This window comes from Euwallacea similis, chromosome 2 (assembly GCF_039881205.1).
Source record: "Euwallacea similis isolate ESF13 chromosome 2, ESF131.1, whole genome shotgun sequence".
Taxonomy (NCBI): Eukaryota; Metazoa; Arthropoda; class Insecta; order Coleoptera; family Curculionidae; genus Euwallacea; species Euwallacea similis.
In genome coordinates, this window is record NC_089610.1 from 1,595,531 (window position 1) to 1,611,232 (window position 15,702).

Consider the following 15,702-nt stretch of genomic DNA (forward strand, 5'->3'; position numbering starts at 1 on the left):
AAAAAAAGAAAAAACGGCAGCGTTGCGACTTTATGTTACAAATATTTGCTCATGTCCAATATATGGCTCACTATGTAGTTTTTACGACAAATACAGAGCGTCATGTTGCCATTTTTGGGTTTTACTTTTTTGCCGAGATGATTTTCCCGGTAGGATTTTAAGTTTCTGATAGAACGCTAATTAACTTACCGAGCAGATAGCTCTCATCGCTTTGATGTAGATGAGAATGTGGACTCAAATTGTCTTCCTCTTAAAATTATCAATATATTAATAATTTTTGTCTTTAGAGTACTGAAGCAATCGCCTACAAACTAATTTATGGACAATAATATACAAATACATATCTAGTTTTAATTTATAATTTTTCGTGCGATTCATATAAAACTGTATTACAAGCGTGTTATAAAGTTATGAGGTGATAAAAGGAGAGAAATGCGAATTTTCTGTAATATTTTAGCATAAATTTTCATTTTCAAACTATCTATCTCCCTAGACGTCTGTTCGAAAATTTTAAGTAGATGAATTATAAGAGACGATAGGTAGAAAGCGAAATCCAAATTTTCTGGAATTTGGCTTAATTTTTGCGTATCACACTATTTAGAGTGCTGTGTATCTCTTGCCAGGTTTTTCTAACTATCATCCCGCAGATCCAGATTTCTGCTTTAAATTTACCTCGTCGAATGTTCTTTCCAAAGATTAAAAATTAGTTTTCCCTCTTTATACGCTCAAATCTCTCTCTTCAAAACTGTTTCGCAAACAAGAATTAAGACAAAAATTCATAAAATTAGATGTCCTCTTCCATAGCCTCACAATGTTTTCCAATGTCTGTTCAAGTTTCAAATTCTGTAGAAGAAATTTGCATTCGTCATATGTATATTTATTTTAGTGTTTATGTATTTGCATTATCTAATTAGAGGTCTTAAATTTAAGGCCACAACCACTCAGTAACATTATAACATTCTCTTATTAACAACGTATTTTTTACATTACCATTGTACCTAGTTGCAAAATTCACCATTTAAGTTACATTTATGTATGATTTAAGTTTAATAAATCAATAAATTCTTTCAGAAATACAGCTTATTTAGAACTTACACTAAAGGCGTAGATAGACACAAAGATAATTTACTATCTATTCCTTTACGATCGATTTGATTGGAAAGTTGCGAAAACAGTTTTTTGAACTTATTACTGTAATTGTAACAATCTGACGTGATATATGTATTAATATGTTCGTGTGCATTGTTAATTAATATGTTTAAGCATTTAAAATTTATTCATTAGTTATGCTGCTTTTGCTGTTTCCTACAGAACCTTTTGTTAAAGCTTAATCATTTTTAGTTCCTTTTAAACTCAAAGGATATAAAATAAGTATTTTATCCCCTAAATAAATACTTTAACTAATAGAGGTACAAATAGAAACTGAGCATTTTTTCGCAAAATTAGACTTTATTGAAAACATACTTATTAGGAATGTTAATACTCAATTACTCAAATACTCTATTACTGCCTATGGTCTTTTGCTATTTATCGGATAGATAATTAATGCCCTTGCAATAAAAGCTTAGCGGTTTCAAGACAAAATAGGTATCGAGCATGTCTTCAACTTTAAAGAACCGCTGGTCAGCTAGATAAGATTGTATTGATCTGGATAAAGGGAAGTCAGAAAGGGCCAAGTCTGGAGAACACGCCGCACGCTGGAGAAGTTCCCAGTCTATGAAGAAGATGAGTTCCGGATCGATTTTGCTGTATGCGGACGCATTTGCACGCATTGTCACGCAGCAATATCACTTTCCAACTTTTGTGGCTCCAGAGCTTAACTTAATTTGATTGTTTGGGGCCGATAACGGTCAGCTGTAACAGTTTGACTAGGTTTCAGAAACTCGTAGGAAATAATTCCCTTCCAATCACATCAGACACATAGTAAAACTTTCTTGGCATGAATATTCCACGCATGTTTTTTAATGCGGCTAATTTCAGTCCTCAGTTTCTTTTTGTACACCTATTAGAAACTGCATCAATTGTGCAACACTCTTCCTTACTATATTCAGTCCTTGCAAAAATGCTCCTTTCTCCTATTTGAAAAACACCAATTATATCACAATTAATTCGATCAAAATTTTATTAATTACCCATTTTATTGCCCTCCCCTTCTATGATTGAATCTTTCATTTCACCTTAAGTAAAAATTGACAATTTCCCACATCAGGCTAAGTCACATGGCTTTAATGGTGCTAACCGATTTAGAATGAGTTTTTTACCAACATCTGAATAGTTTCGCTGTAGTTATAAGTCATTAACATACTTACATGATACAGGTACATGATATTTTTAAGAAGTTTTATGAAATATTAATGTACTTTCTACTATATGTACCGAGTAGGTATAATAGTCTAGATTTCTTTTTGATGCCTGTTATGAGTACGTGCATGCACGTGTTTCGGTTTTAATTAGCCAGTATGATATGGTAAGGAAAGGGAACTTAATGATCAAGGTAATATTTTCATGACCTAAGCCAAAATCTCTTATTTGAATTCATGATCCCGAAGCAACTAACGCCCTGGTATTAAAACTAGATCAACACGAGCATTTTTTAATTAGAGCTTATATAGAGACACTCCTTTGTGTGTTATAAAGAACACCTGATTATAATGTGTTTAGTTATTTATTTTAGCAAGATTGAGTAATCGCTCTCATTATCGAAAAACCCAGTTAAATATCACAAGTTAGATAACTTGTTACATTCTCAACCATACCAAATAAATCTATGGGCGGATAGTATGGCTCGAAGCTACCACAGAGGTCGATAATTTCGTTCTTGCATTAGGAAATAGAGAGTTTTCGTGTCGATTCTTCATGCATGACCCAAAATATCGCTTTTTTCATTTCAATGTCTCAAGAAAAATCAGTTGGAACGACTCTATTTTAGTTAATAAGAAATGTGTAGTAACGATCAATGATGAGCATTGGTTTTCTGTGGATCACTCCACGACATTTTAGAGGCATTACACAACTAACATGCATGATGTAATGGCCTAAATCAAGCCAAGCTAATAAGTATTTAGGAAATATAATATGTCTAGAATATTGCTTGTAAAATGTGGTTTGCACCATTATGGGTTGGGTACTGATATGGAAATTCAGTTCAGCTAGATATAATAAGCAAAAATAATTCTTTCATTCAGGATTCGTTATGACTTCATTGCTTAAAACAAATTGTAAAGCAGACTGTCCTTTTCAAGATAATTAGATAAATGTTCTATCGGTAACTTTATCCGAGCAATAATACCCATGAAAATCAACAAATTCAAGCATAGATTACATGAGCACAGATTTTTTTATATTAAAAGCTTATCAAAAACTCGAGTTTGCACATCACCGAACATTAAAAAATTCACTTGTAAAATACAGATTTTATTTAAAAATCCACAGAGTTTCAAAGTCTAAATAGACTATGGCGTGCCTTTTATATGAGCAAGATCCTTTTCCAATGAAACATATTCCCATATAGGACAATGAACTTCACTTGTCAAGAGGCAATGCATTAGCAAGGGTATTGAATAATGTAGAATTGAGTACCTACTTCCAATAATGGGTACTTCCGCTTAATGAATTGGAGAAGGTACTACTGCGAATGCATTTGCCATATAGAACGTAACAGACCGTTAGATCCTGTCTACAAAGTCTATAGGCATGGATCAATTCGGTTTATAATGCAATTATTGTTGATGTCTATAGATGAAGTCGAATGGTCAGTGAGGCAAAGGTCCCTACTCCGATTATGAGCTAATGTGAGACGATTGCTTTACATATTCCCGAGATATCAGTGCTCAAAGTTTGAGTAATCCTGGTGTTTCGGTTTATCAATTTTTGGATATAAGAATCATGACTCACCCTGTATACGAAATGTCGATATGTTTAAACACATTTACGTCAGAGTTTCAATTTGGAAACAAGGCGGGAGGACCTACTTTGAGTACGTCAAACTAATTTTTCTTTTTTGATGGAACTTGCACTCAAGACAACGTAATAGATAGCAATTGACACTCGCGTACACACGTGTAGCTTTACCATACCATGTTGCCAATACACAAATTTGTACAAATGATTTCCAGATTATACCATTATCCCTTGATAGTGTTAAGCAGCGAAGCGATAAATAGTGCAACAAATATCATAAATTGGTTAAGCTGCCTTTCTTTAACAATAAATTCTAGGTTTTTAGCTTCCTTAACTGTACCAATGGGTGGGTGTGGGTGGAAGAAAAGCTACAGCATACGACCGCCTATTACTTATTCCATTCCTGCTTATGGAGGCGCGGCATTAAGATGGTCCCCGTGACCGCATTTGTTTGAGGACGTGCTTCACATAAAAACATTTTTTGTATCATTATCTAAATAGTATTGTAACATACTACATATAATAGAACTCACTTATATTACAGCACCGCTTACCTACCTACGTCAATAACAATAATTGGTCATATTAATTATCACGAATTCCTAATTATTATTGTTAAATGTGAGTAAATTGGCTTATTGGTCTAATGTCAAGGCAACGTTCTTATACGCTTGTAGCCATAAAAATAGTGTTCGGTGCATTTTAAATCCTATGCTGAAGCCATAAAGGTATTAGCGCACCATCTAACATTACCATCAAGCAAATAGGATCTTAAGAATACCAGTAAAAAGTGTCCCAGTTTTATCGAGAAAACACGCGCCTATAAAGAATGCCTTAACGGTACCTGGAGTACCTCCTTTATAACCGTTTGTGATGGGGATAGTTGCGCTACTCTAATGGCCATATGGTTCTAAATCTCCACAGGAATCTTTACCTATTGTAGGTAAGGGATTTCGAAAGCTCTCAAAATGGCAATTTCGTGTTAATACTGCACAATGACTAAATCTGGGCTCACGAGAGGTGTTTTAGTGCCATATTACAAATTCTCAAAATAAAAAACCAAATACAATAATGTAAATTAGCGGCAAACTCAAACACTCACAACTACGGATGCTTCATTTCTGTCTTCATTCAATGTTCGAAGGATGTGAGCATGAGGTCTTCAGTCATTTTTCTAATAACAATTTGCTACAGGTAAGAGTGAGATAGTTACTACTGTCAAAAAAGTGGAAATGTCAGTCCAAAGCAATGTATCCTTGTCTCTCTTATTAATTTCTTTTTTAGATGCCGCTAAAGTAGGATGATAATATTTATTAACTCTCAACTTGATAACAGGCACGGCGGCCATTTTTTACTCTTGTTTCATTCATAATTATAATGTAACTCATTCATCAATTCATTATTTCCTTACTATTAATAGTAAATTTTACTACTAATAGTAAAAAACTATAGAATTTTGCCGCGATTTTGTTTCAGTGTTGAAAATGCAGGTCCATTACAAGCAAATAATAACTAGTCATTTAATAGTAATAGAAATGCATGTTATACGTACATATGTATTTACCATGGTATTTACATCTATTAACTCGCAAGATGATAATTGCCATTGGACAACCATAACAATAATTGGAAACCAATAGCAAATCATATTTGACTGATTGACAATATCTGTAATCTGGTACACGTTTAAAACGTTATAATAAAACATACCTATTATAGCCCTGACATGAGCTCGAAATGTTATTATATCATATTGTGGGGGAGTATTAATTTCTAAACAAGTATTTGTCGGTCTCAGGTGATAATGCAAATGGGTTTTAACACAATGCAGTAATGTGACCACAATATTCTGAGAGAATTATTTTCTTTCTTTGAAAAATCCAGGAAATCCTCTTTGAGGCGGTAATATTCATCAGCATAAATGGGTTTTGCAATTTGAAGTCTACAAATTGCCGAAGAAGCCAAATCTTTATAAGGTGTATGAGTTGTATAAATCCTTCTATTCGCCCAGAAAACGTTCTTTCCCTTGGAATTTTTCCGAAATATCAATACATATTCATCCTTGTTACCTGAACTCTCCTTTGAGAGATTTCATTATTGTAAAGCCTTTGATATCAACATTTTCGTGAAAACCTAAGTATTCTTCCTATTGTCAAAAAGATTCCCATAACATTTTGTCCTATCAACTTTAAATAATTTGCGATGTTTGAATGCAAAATTGAAAATCTATTATTTCGTCAAACAAAAATTTTGTTTCTAATGAGAATAGAAACGTTGCAAAAACCTTCTACTCTTGTCCACACCCAATCTCCTTGACAAACAGAAGGTAAAAACCTAAAAATTTCTTCCAAACCCACAATTTTCTTTCTCACCTTCAAATACATTTGCCTTAACCTTTTCGATCTTCATAACTCTCATTTGCACTTTCTATAAACGAGCCAAACGACAGTTAAACGTGTGAAAATATGTTAATGCTCGATTCAAACACGACTTCAAACAACTTCATTCAATTTGTCTTCCTGGTGGTTCTGTCCATTATGCCGAGTGCATGTCACTTTCCTTTTTTTGTCACTGATTTTGCTGAGATAATGGAGGTGTTCGGGTTCACTCATTAAGTAGATAAGTTCATTAAGTTAGACATAAGCCTCTAATTGAGCTCTTTTTCATGTTCAACTTTCAGACTTTCAGATTACCCAGTAGTGCAACGTTATTAGGTGGTACCGTTATAAATTAGCACATCCGCAGTAATTTTGTAGGGTACACTACGGAAATGAGGAGTGTGTGACAATATTAGGTTTGTTTGACTCTAAAGAGGTTGTTTTAGGTTCAAAACGAACTTAAACAATATTTAACACATACTCATTCTTCAATGGTATAAGGAAGTTTTATATTTTAGATACCTACATGGAGGTAATTCGTGCGTTTGCCTAATGCAAATTTATGTAACCACTGACCTTTACCAAGTGAAATAAGTCATTTATTAACGATCATTAACCATGCACGTTTTATTTAGTGCGTTGTGTACCATTTCTCTTTGTTTTTTCTGGCAAACAGTCAATAATTTATTCTAAAACATACTTGAATTATACCGTATAGGTACTTCTCCCTGGATTCATATCCATGAAAAATAAAAAAATTCAATTTGCCTTTAAACGGGTAAAAAAATATTTTTTGCCCTTCATTTTAGTTTAATTTTCTACGTACTCACCTTGTAATATTAGAATTATTTCAAGTAGAATAATGAGTAGTTTCGAATACACTTCACATAGATAGTTTTTACATAACTAACTATATGCATGATAAGAACCAGTGACACAAAACATTATCGTCTCCATTATTACATATTTTAAAATATTGTAACATTTTCCATGCAGATACTTGGTAATCTTCAACTTAATGCACAGTATTTTAACGTACTATCATTAACATTCCATCCAGCCAACTATATTCTAAACTTTAAAACCATTCTTACCCAGTTATTATCCTTAAAAATCGACATTCTCAAAAGTCCATCAAGCTCAATCTCTATCCCATTAGAACCACCAATTTCCCCCGAATCAGACACTTATTCTGTTAAATTGTTATAACTCTCACCACTGGACGGTATATCAGGTTCCTCAACGACCGGTTCCTATACAACTAATTGTTTAAACAAAGCGTTATTTAACGGGTAATTTTTTCAAACTGTTAATCGCGCGTTGGCGCAATAGTACCGAACCGTGGCATGTAACACGAGCCGTCGTACTCTGGTACTATTATTGTTTATTCTATGAACTACCTGCGGCGATCGAATTTACTTTCTACTTCTATGGTACACTCTATAGCAGCAATGGGGGGGACCTTGTCGATCTGTTCGGCACATCAGATTACCCACCAAATCAGGTGGTTCGATCTGTGTTCGCTCTGTGGGTATTACTGATGAGGTTTGTTAATGGTACTCAACACCCACGATTCATAATCTCCATATCATTGGGTGGGTCGGGTTATTGTTGTTGGTTTTATATGGGAGGTTTATATTAGGTATAATTCGTTGATAGTTTATAATATTAGTTTGATAAGGGAACAATTAGTTAGGAGAAGTTCAAAGTTGTTCAAGTTAAATTATGTTAAATCGAATTTATGCAAAGGTACAACTCTGAGAAATGATCTCAAAGTATTAATTTGTAAATTTCTCCCGTATTTCATTACGGAAGCCTTCGTAAAATTCTAGATACATCAAAAACGCCTCAATCGGAAAATTACATAGTTAGAGGCGCATTCCGATAGATCGCACTATCACGCTGGTTACAATTTCTCCTATTTGAATAATTTAACTTATACTTTATAGGTGGCACCAGGCAAGTTCGCAAAATCCCAATATATTACAGTCACTATTATCAAGCAACTTTAGGGTAATTAGGTAATTTTAGAAACACTATTCTCAATATAAGGATTCAGTAAAAAAAAAAAATATAAATATGGGATCCGCGTGTCAGACCGCTTAGTGTACATAGTTTGTAGATATCCTGCGATAAGTTAGGATTAAGGATTAGGGCATGAGGGCGAGTTACCCCTAAGGTACGCCCATGGTTGGCATTACCCCGTAACCTGGGTTTCTTCCACGATGCTCTGTTGGCATGGGAAGTACAATGCTGGTTCCCTTTGGCGAGGTCTTCGCCAAGGGCTGGGTGCCAGATGTGGACGCAGCGGCTCCGTGCGGAGGACTGTCCCAATGCCTTCAAGTATTGTTTAAATGGTACGCCCATGGTTTACGATCATGGATGTTCATACTTAAGACTAGGGAGAAAGCGGATCGCTCTCTTTTTCCTGGCTTCCTAGTGGACTGAAGACTCAGGGGTCGTGCCCGCGCTTTTTTACTCAGTTTTTTATCTAATATATTCATATCGTTAAGTTAACGTGGCTATCATTGAAAGATCCCTAACTATCCCTAAAACACAATTGCCGAAGCTCCAATTAATAAACCCCTAGACAACGGAAGAAAAACCTACATAAATAAATATTTTAAATATTTATTCAAGTACCAAGACTATTTTGAATTAAAAAATCGTGTCAATTCAGCGGCGAATTTACAAGTTTTCTGGTTCAGGGTCTTGGTGACGTCTGTGTCCACAGTTCACCTTGTCGGCATAGTTGCAAGTTCTTAGGAAGATGTCATAGTACAGGCCTTTAGGACAGCGCATCAAGTAGGGATGTCCGTTGGAGCATTCAAAGTAGGAAGCACAGTTCCAAGGATTGGGAAGCAAGATAGCGTGGCGGTTGGGGTTGTCTACAGCAGGGCATGCTAGAAACAGAATGTTTAATGTTCATATTCATCTCCTTTATGAGACATAATTGTTACAAAATAAGTACTTGATTTCCAGATACCTGCTTTAATTCATGACTTATCTATTATGCATCCTAGGCTAGTTTTCAAAGAAGCGCTGGTATAGAAACTGGGTATAACTACTTGGGATCAGACCCTTTAGCTTAAATATTGGAGGTTTGGCTTTATGTTAAAGTTAACAGTAAATTGATGTTATTTTCAAAGAAATCTTGGGCGAAAAACTTGTATGTTTTACCAATAAAATAAAGTTTCTAAAGCAAAAAAATCAATAAATCTTACCTGGAAGACGAGGTACGTGCCAAGAGTAACCAGCGCAAACAAGGGCGGCTAAGGTGAAGATAATAAGGGCGGCTTTCATTTTTATTGATTTCGTGGGTTACTTCAAGCTCTGAGACCTCACTGATGTTTTTTTAATCTAATTTTCCCTTTTTATACCCACGACAAGTTTAAGATTTCTTTGAAACTCGAAATAATTGATATTAATAATCGTTCTCAAGTGGCTGGGACAAAAAGAGAGGCAATAATCGATTCATACTCATACAGTTATCAGATTATAATCTGACCTTTCGAGTACCTTTCAATCATTTATGAGAGATAGGTATTGTGAAAGAATCAAAGTTTGGTTCAAAATTCAAGAGAGAAAGGTGGTTTATCAAAATTCAAGAGGGGTATTTTTCTAAAGATTTAATGTTTATCCACATTAATATTTATTAATGGTCATTGCTTACGAATAGATTTGAATTATTGATGTTAATTTTAATAACCCAGTACTTCCCCAATCCTTTTGCAGAACAACATAAAATAGTTTTAATCCGGATTACCGACCTTAAAAAAGATGAAACACATATGTTTGCACACAAAAAACAAATTTGAAGTGCAAAAACGATATATTTTCGTAATAAATCATATGAAATTTAGTATTGTAAAAATGCTGGTTTTAGAACTGGATTACTCGCTTAATAGATGGAGAAACTCGCTTAACTTTTGCCTTTCTGTTGCTCGAATTTCGGGTATTTGTTTTCAACATCGGTCCACGTTTCCTTACTGTAGGACAAATTATGAACTACCGTTGCTATTTCCTTCAACTGAAAATGGAATATGGAATAATGGAATATTTTAATACAATAATCTCCTGATTAATCCATTTTCTTACCGGTATTCTAACTTGAGTCATTGAATCCCTCTCTCTAAGAGTCACGCTATTTGGCTCTTTTAAAGTATCAAAATCGATAGTAATGCCATAGGGAATTGCAATTTCGTCAGTTCGCGCATATCTTCTTCCTATAGATCCAGAACTGTCGTCCACTTTATGGGATACATCCATTTTAGTTAAATCAGTGGCTGAAAAAAAGACACAGAAGTCTTCAATAATTCGTTTAAAAAGGATTTTATTAACTTACATAATTGTTTGATAAAGGGAACAAACTCGGGGTTTCCACTCAAAGGCAAAACGCTGCATTTCAGGGGCGCAACCACAGCAGGTAGTGAAAGATACGTCCGCTGTTCGTCGCTTTCCCTTTGCTTGAAATTGTGCTCAAAGATTGTGTACATCACCCTTCCAATTCCTAATAAAAATTATGACCAAAACCATCTATACAGAATCATGAATCCTCTCACCAAATGAAGGTTCAATCACACTCGGAATGATTTCCTCCACATGTACCGTTTGCTGGTAACGTTTAACTGCAACATGATCTTTCGTCAACGCAAATTCTTGATCAATCACGGACAATTGGTAATTTCTAAACTCAAACCAAATCAATGTGGAAATTTGCAAAAGGACTGAAAGATGACCCACCCTGTGGACTCTAGGCTTTTCTCCAAATCCTCAATATCAGATAAGCTCAGAGCAGCCAAGGCCTCCGTTATAGTTTTAGCGTCCTTTTTAAAAGTTTTGCCCAACATTCCCTTATTAGGAGCAGCCTCAACTACATCAATAATTTTCGGCTGGTCTAGTTTCTTTTCAGCCGCCAAACGAACCCCTGTAGCTCGAGTATGTTGGGTCAGATCATATGCAGATCGATCGGCACAACCCACGCATTCAATCCAACCCTAAACTTGTTAATAATTTAGGAGATAAATAAATCTAAATCATGTCTTGTTTAAGAAAAGTTTCCTTAGCTTGTTGAATCTCTTTTCTCAAACGTTGAACAGTCGTATATACTGGAAGATATATATATGCTCTTACATAGCTTGTCAAACATTCTGCATCCCAACAGTCACAAGCATAATGGGCCATTTCATTGGCCATATGCTGTCTGAATCGCAAACGAGCTGGATCAACTCCGCATTTCTCCATAAATTTTTGGATTCTCCCCATGAAGTAACCAAGAGTTTCGTTTGCCACCAATCCCTAATTGAAAAACAGTGAAAAATTTAATAAAACCAGAAACTTTCCAAAATATTTAAAGGGTGATCATAAAAAAAAACCTGACAGAAGGTGGTGAACCGTAAACATAGGGTGTTAATTAACTTCCCTGTAAACAACCTACCGTAGCTACAGCTTCTTCAATTGTCTTCTTCTCAGCCGCTTTACCATCCATTTGATTACAGGCAGAATATAGTAGTAAAGTCACATCTTTAATCCTGAGAAGTGGTAGGTATTAAAAAACATTAGCTCACAAACTAGATTATGTGACTTCCAATAGTTCAACATGCAATAAATTAGCAAAAAGAAAAATGTTGTAACTATTAAAAATCCTTACGTCTCAAATTTAGGATGACTCTTATCATTAGGATCGCAGAAGTGTTCAATTTCAGCCATGGTAAACTCCCGTACTCTTATAAGACCAGATCTGGGAGAGATTTCGTTCCGAAAAGAGTTTCCTATTTGGGCGGCGGCAAATGGCAGTTTCTCTTGGTTGAATTCCAGCAGTCTCTTGAAGTTGACAAAGATACCTTGGGCTGTTTCAGGTCTCAAAAATCTTTAAGAAGGCAAATCTGAATTTTTTCAAGAATTCAAGGATCAATTTTTTTTTCATAAATCATTATATCGAAGTCACTGATGTAAATGGTTGAAGAAATTCCACTAATAAAAATTTTAATATTTAAAGTTGTTTAAATTTATACATTTTGTTGAATTTCAGAATGGGACAGACATACCCTTTTATCAAGCCAGATGGACCAATTTGAGTCCCAAACATTAAATTAAATTCAATAGGCTCTGTCAATTCGTTGCCAGTTAAGGGACTCTTCATGTTAAATTTCTTCATTACAGCAGCCATTTCTTCTTTATTCATGCCATCAAGCTAAACAGACAATAATTACAATTAATTTATAAATAAAATAACATTTGAAGCTAAATTACTTTAACAACAATATCTTGACACTCCTCTTTAGTTTCAACACTAGTTTTCTTATCTGAAGCAATTTTCTCCAAATGAGCTTTAATCAAATGATCAAGCCTAAAGCATTCGCCTGTCTTGGCATCTTTTACCATCAAGTCTGCAAATCTGTCGACATGTCCTGAAGCCCTGAGGTAAATTATGCAAAATGAAAAAAAAAGATATATAAGACAGAAAAACTGTACTTTAAAACTGATTCTGGTGTTAAAATTGAACAATCCACTTCTAGCATTTGCTCCTCAAGAACAAAAAATTGTCGCCAAGTGTGCAACAAATTGGCCTTAAAGGCACATCCCATGGGCCCAAAATCAAACTGCCCAGTTATGCCTCCATAAATTGCAAAAGATTGATCAAAAAAGAACCTGCGTTTCAGCAAATCCTCCATTTTTGCCCTATCAAAGGTGGAATTTGGGGCCAGAGCCAATTCCTTATCTTCAAGTACTTTCTTCCGAGCTTTTAGCTCTGCCACTGCCTTTTTTACATCAAGCTCCAAGGCCCCTTCAGATTTCAGTTTACGAACCAAGTCACCCTATCAAAGATTAGAATTAAAAAATGTTTTAAAATTTTACATATGTTTAGGTACTTGTTCTTTTACGCTTGCACGCAAAGGTGCTAAAATCTGCTCAATCTGTGGGTCTCCCATTGTATCAAAATATAGATTCAACTTGACTTTTCTGTGCTTCTTGGTCTTTCCCCAATCAGTTTTTTGGTTATAATGGTTACTTAAGCAAGATGTTATAGAGAAACTTCGAGACTTTCCACACTTGAAGATGCACTGACTCACAGGTTTGTTGACAAATTCAAATTTTAGCACTAAATGATGTAATACTGTATGTAATTTCATTTACGTACCACACTGAATTAAGAAATTATGGATTTAAAAATGATTCAAAAGTGAAAGGGTTTCAATGTATTCCACGTTTGACGTTAGCAAGTTTACATAACCTCGTAAATTGAACCAGAAAAGTTGGGTTAGAATTTGACAGTTAATGTCAAAGTAGCCTTTAACAGTGGTGCTTTTCTAACGTCAAATTCCGTTGGATTTGGGGTTTATAGGTGTTTGCGTTTACCGATAGGGATTCGGGGTAACGCGGCGTGCTGTTGCTGCTAACTGGGTAATCTATGTTTCCGTTAGGAGGTGAGCACGCTAAAGGGACCCGTATTCTAACCCGGCCAATATACTAGTACTTGATACAAAATACGCGCTGATACTGCTTGACTATCTTTATTTACACAAAACTATTGCTACGTTTATTATCACAGTCTGTATGTACTATACGGAGGGTGATAATCGTGGTATCTTTCTCGAGAGAGCTAAGGGTAAAAGTAAAAAGTGAGAGAGCTTTTAAGGGTCGTTTTGAGTTTATATAGCTAACCAACCCTTTCGCTATTTACGCCCCTGCTACTCGTCAACTCTCACTCCTGTGAGTGTCACTTGTCGGTGCAGGTTTTCGGAGTGAACTACTCTCGAGTGTACAATGCACCACAGATTCATCTCTGGTAATAGCGAACCACTCTAAATATTCCCGTGTGTTTCTGTTGTGTCATGATCTAACCAAAAAATAATAGCTCTTTTTAATCGGTGAGTAAACAATTTTTCAGTTAAAAAATATAAATTTTATTTTCCAGAAGTATTATAAATCTCATTTAAATCTACGATTAATACAGTAATAATATCCTCTATTTTTCTTAGTATCTTTCAGCACTGAATATCCCTCAAACACTGCATTATTCTTTGAACCAAGCATATTAATTAAATCCCTTTAAGTGAAAATGTCCTCAGTTTTGTGCCCCGAAGTCAGTCCTCCCGGTTTTTCTTTCGAGAACTGCCGAAGGTAAGCATTAACTCATCTATTTAGTATTAAATGAACTGAAGATAAATCTCTCAGAAATGCTATGCTTCAAACTAAAGGCATGACAATGCCAAAGGCCCAAAAAACTGGTACTACTATCGTAGGCATAATCTACAAAGATGGTGTGATTCTTGGAGCTGATACCAGGGCCACAGAAGACACCACTGTTGCTGATAAAAATTGTGAAAAAATACATTATTTAGCTCCTAACATGTAGTAAGTACACTCTCCTAAATCACTCAAAAAGAATATTATTAAGCAATCTGCTGGGTCAGTTGCTGTGGTGCAGGTACTGCTGCAGACACTGAAATGACAACTCAAATGGTTTCGTCCCAGCTTGAGCTCCACCGCCTTTACACAAATCGAGTAGTTCGAGTGGCAACTGCCAATCAAATGTTAAAGCAATATTTATTCCGTTATCAAGGCTATATTGGCGCTGCTTTGGTTCTTGGTGGCGTTGATTCTACAGGTTTGTGTTTGATAATTTTAAAAAATTCATATAAATTATTTTGTCACATTATAAAGGTTCTCATTTATACTCAATTTATCCCCATGGATCAACTGACAAACTTCCATTCACTACAATGGGATCAGGTTCGTTGGCTGCAATAGCAGTGTTTGAATCTAACTGGAAGCCTGATATGGAAGAAGCTGAAGGCATTCAGCTGGTAAGTATTGCTTAAAAATAGGTTTTTATATTAATTATAAGCTGATTGGTATTAGGTCCGTGATGCAATTGCCGCCGGTATTTTCAATGACTTAGGTTCAGGCTCTAATGTTGATGTTTGTGTCATTCGTAAAGGTGGGGTAGTTGATTATAAACGGACTTATGATGAGGCCAATAAGAAAGGAGAGAAACAGAATTCTTATAAATATTCTAAGGGTAATAATAGTTTTTATAGCTGGATGTTTTTGAGTACAAGGGGATTTTTGTTTCTAGGAACTACTGCAGTGTTGACTACTAAAGTTCTTGATGTAGAGGAGGTATCTGTTAAGAGAATTGAGCAACCTGAGGAGATGGACACTGCTTAAACATCTTTTAATAAATAATTATTTGTATTTTGTATGATTGGGTTATGTTATGCTAAAAGTTCATTGATTTTTGTAACTCATGCAACTTTCTTTTCCTTTATTAAAATTTGATATTTTGGGGTGAGTGTTAATTTATTTCCTAGCTATTCATAATAAATAAAAACACGATTAAGATAGTAGAATATGTGTAATAAAAATCAATGCAAAAACTGAGTATTAACAATGAGTATAAAAATAATGTCTGCAATAT

The 15,702-nt window shown here is 35.0% G+C and overlaps 3 protein-coding genes and 1 long non-coding RNA gene across 4 annotated transcripts in view; 2 read left to right on the forward strand and 2 right to left on the reverse strand.

Annotated features, from left to right (window-relative positions):
• LOC136419371 (EF-hand domain-containing protein 1-like) overlaps nucleotides 1-15,702 on the forward strand; it is a 164,668-nt gene that overhangs the window by 108,902 nt on the left and 40,064 nt on the right. The window lies entirely within an intron of this gene.
• LOC136418822 (uncharacterized) lies at nucleotides 8,894-9,697 on the reverse strand. The gene is made up of 2 exons (XR_010752960.1): nucleotides 9,503-9,697; nucleotides 8,894-9,181 (listed from the first exon to the last, which is right to left on the reverse strand). It is a non-coding gene; the product is annotated as an uncharacterized lncRNA (long non-coding RNA).
• On the reverse strand, nucleotides 10,092-13,470 carry GlyRS (glycine--tRNA ligase). The gene is made up of 12 exons (XM_066404419.1): nucleotides 13,151-13,470; nucleotides 12,753-13,096; nucleotides 12,531-12,696; nucleotides 12,326-12,471; nucleotides 11,929-12,147; nucleotides 11,716-11,809; nucleotides 11,412-11,576; nucleotides 11,022-11,275; nucleotides 10,841-10,965; nucleotides 10,624-10,788; nucleotides 10,377-10,564; nucleotides 10,092-10,308 (listed from the first exon to the last, which is right to left on the reverse strand). The coding sequence occupies exons 1-12, from the start codon at nucleotides 13,409-13,411 to the stop codon at nucleotides 10,201-10,203; spliced, it is 2,235 nt and encodes a 744-aa protein (XP_066260516.1). The 5' UTR covers nucleotides 13,412-13,470; the 3' UTR covers nucleotides 10,092-10,200.
• Nucleotides 14,072-15,571, forward strand: Prosbeta2 (Proteasome beta2 subunit). The gene is made up of 7 exons (XM_066401445.1): nucleotides 14,072-14,149; nucleotides 14,261-14,402; nucleotides 14,457-14,636; nucleotides 14,696-14,889; nucleotides 14,946-15,088; nucleotides 15,144-15,303; nucleotides 15,361-15,571. Exons 2-7 carry the CDS (start codon nucleotides 14,341-14,343, stop codon nucleotides 15,450-15,452), a joined length of 831 nt encoding a protein of 276 aa, XP_066257542.1. The 5' UTR covers nucleotides 14,072-14,149; nucleotides 14,261-14,340; the 3' UTR covers nucleotides 15,453-15,571.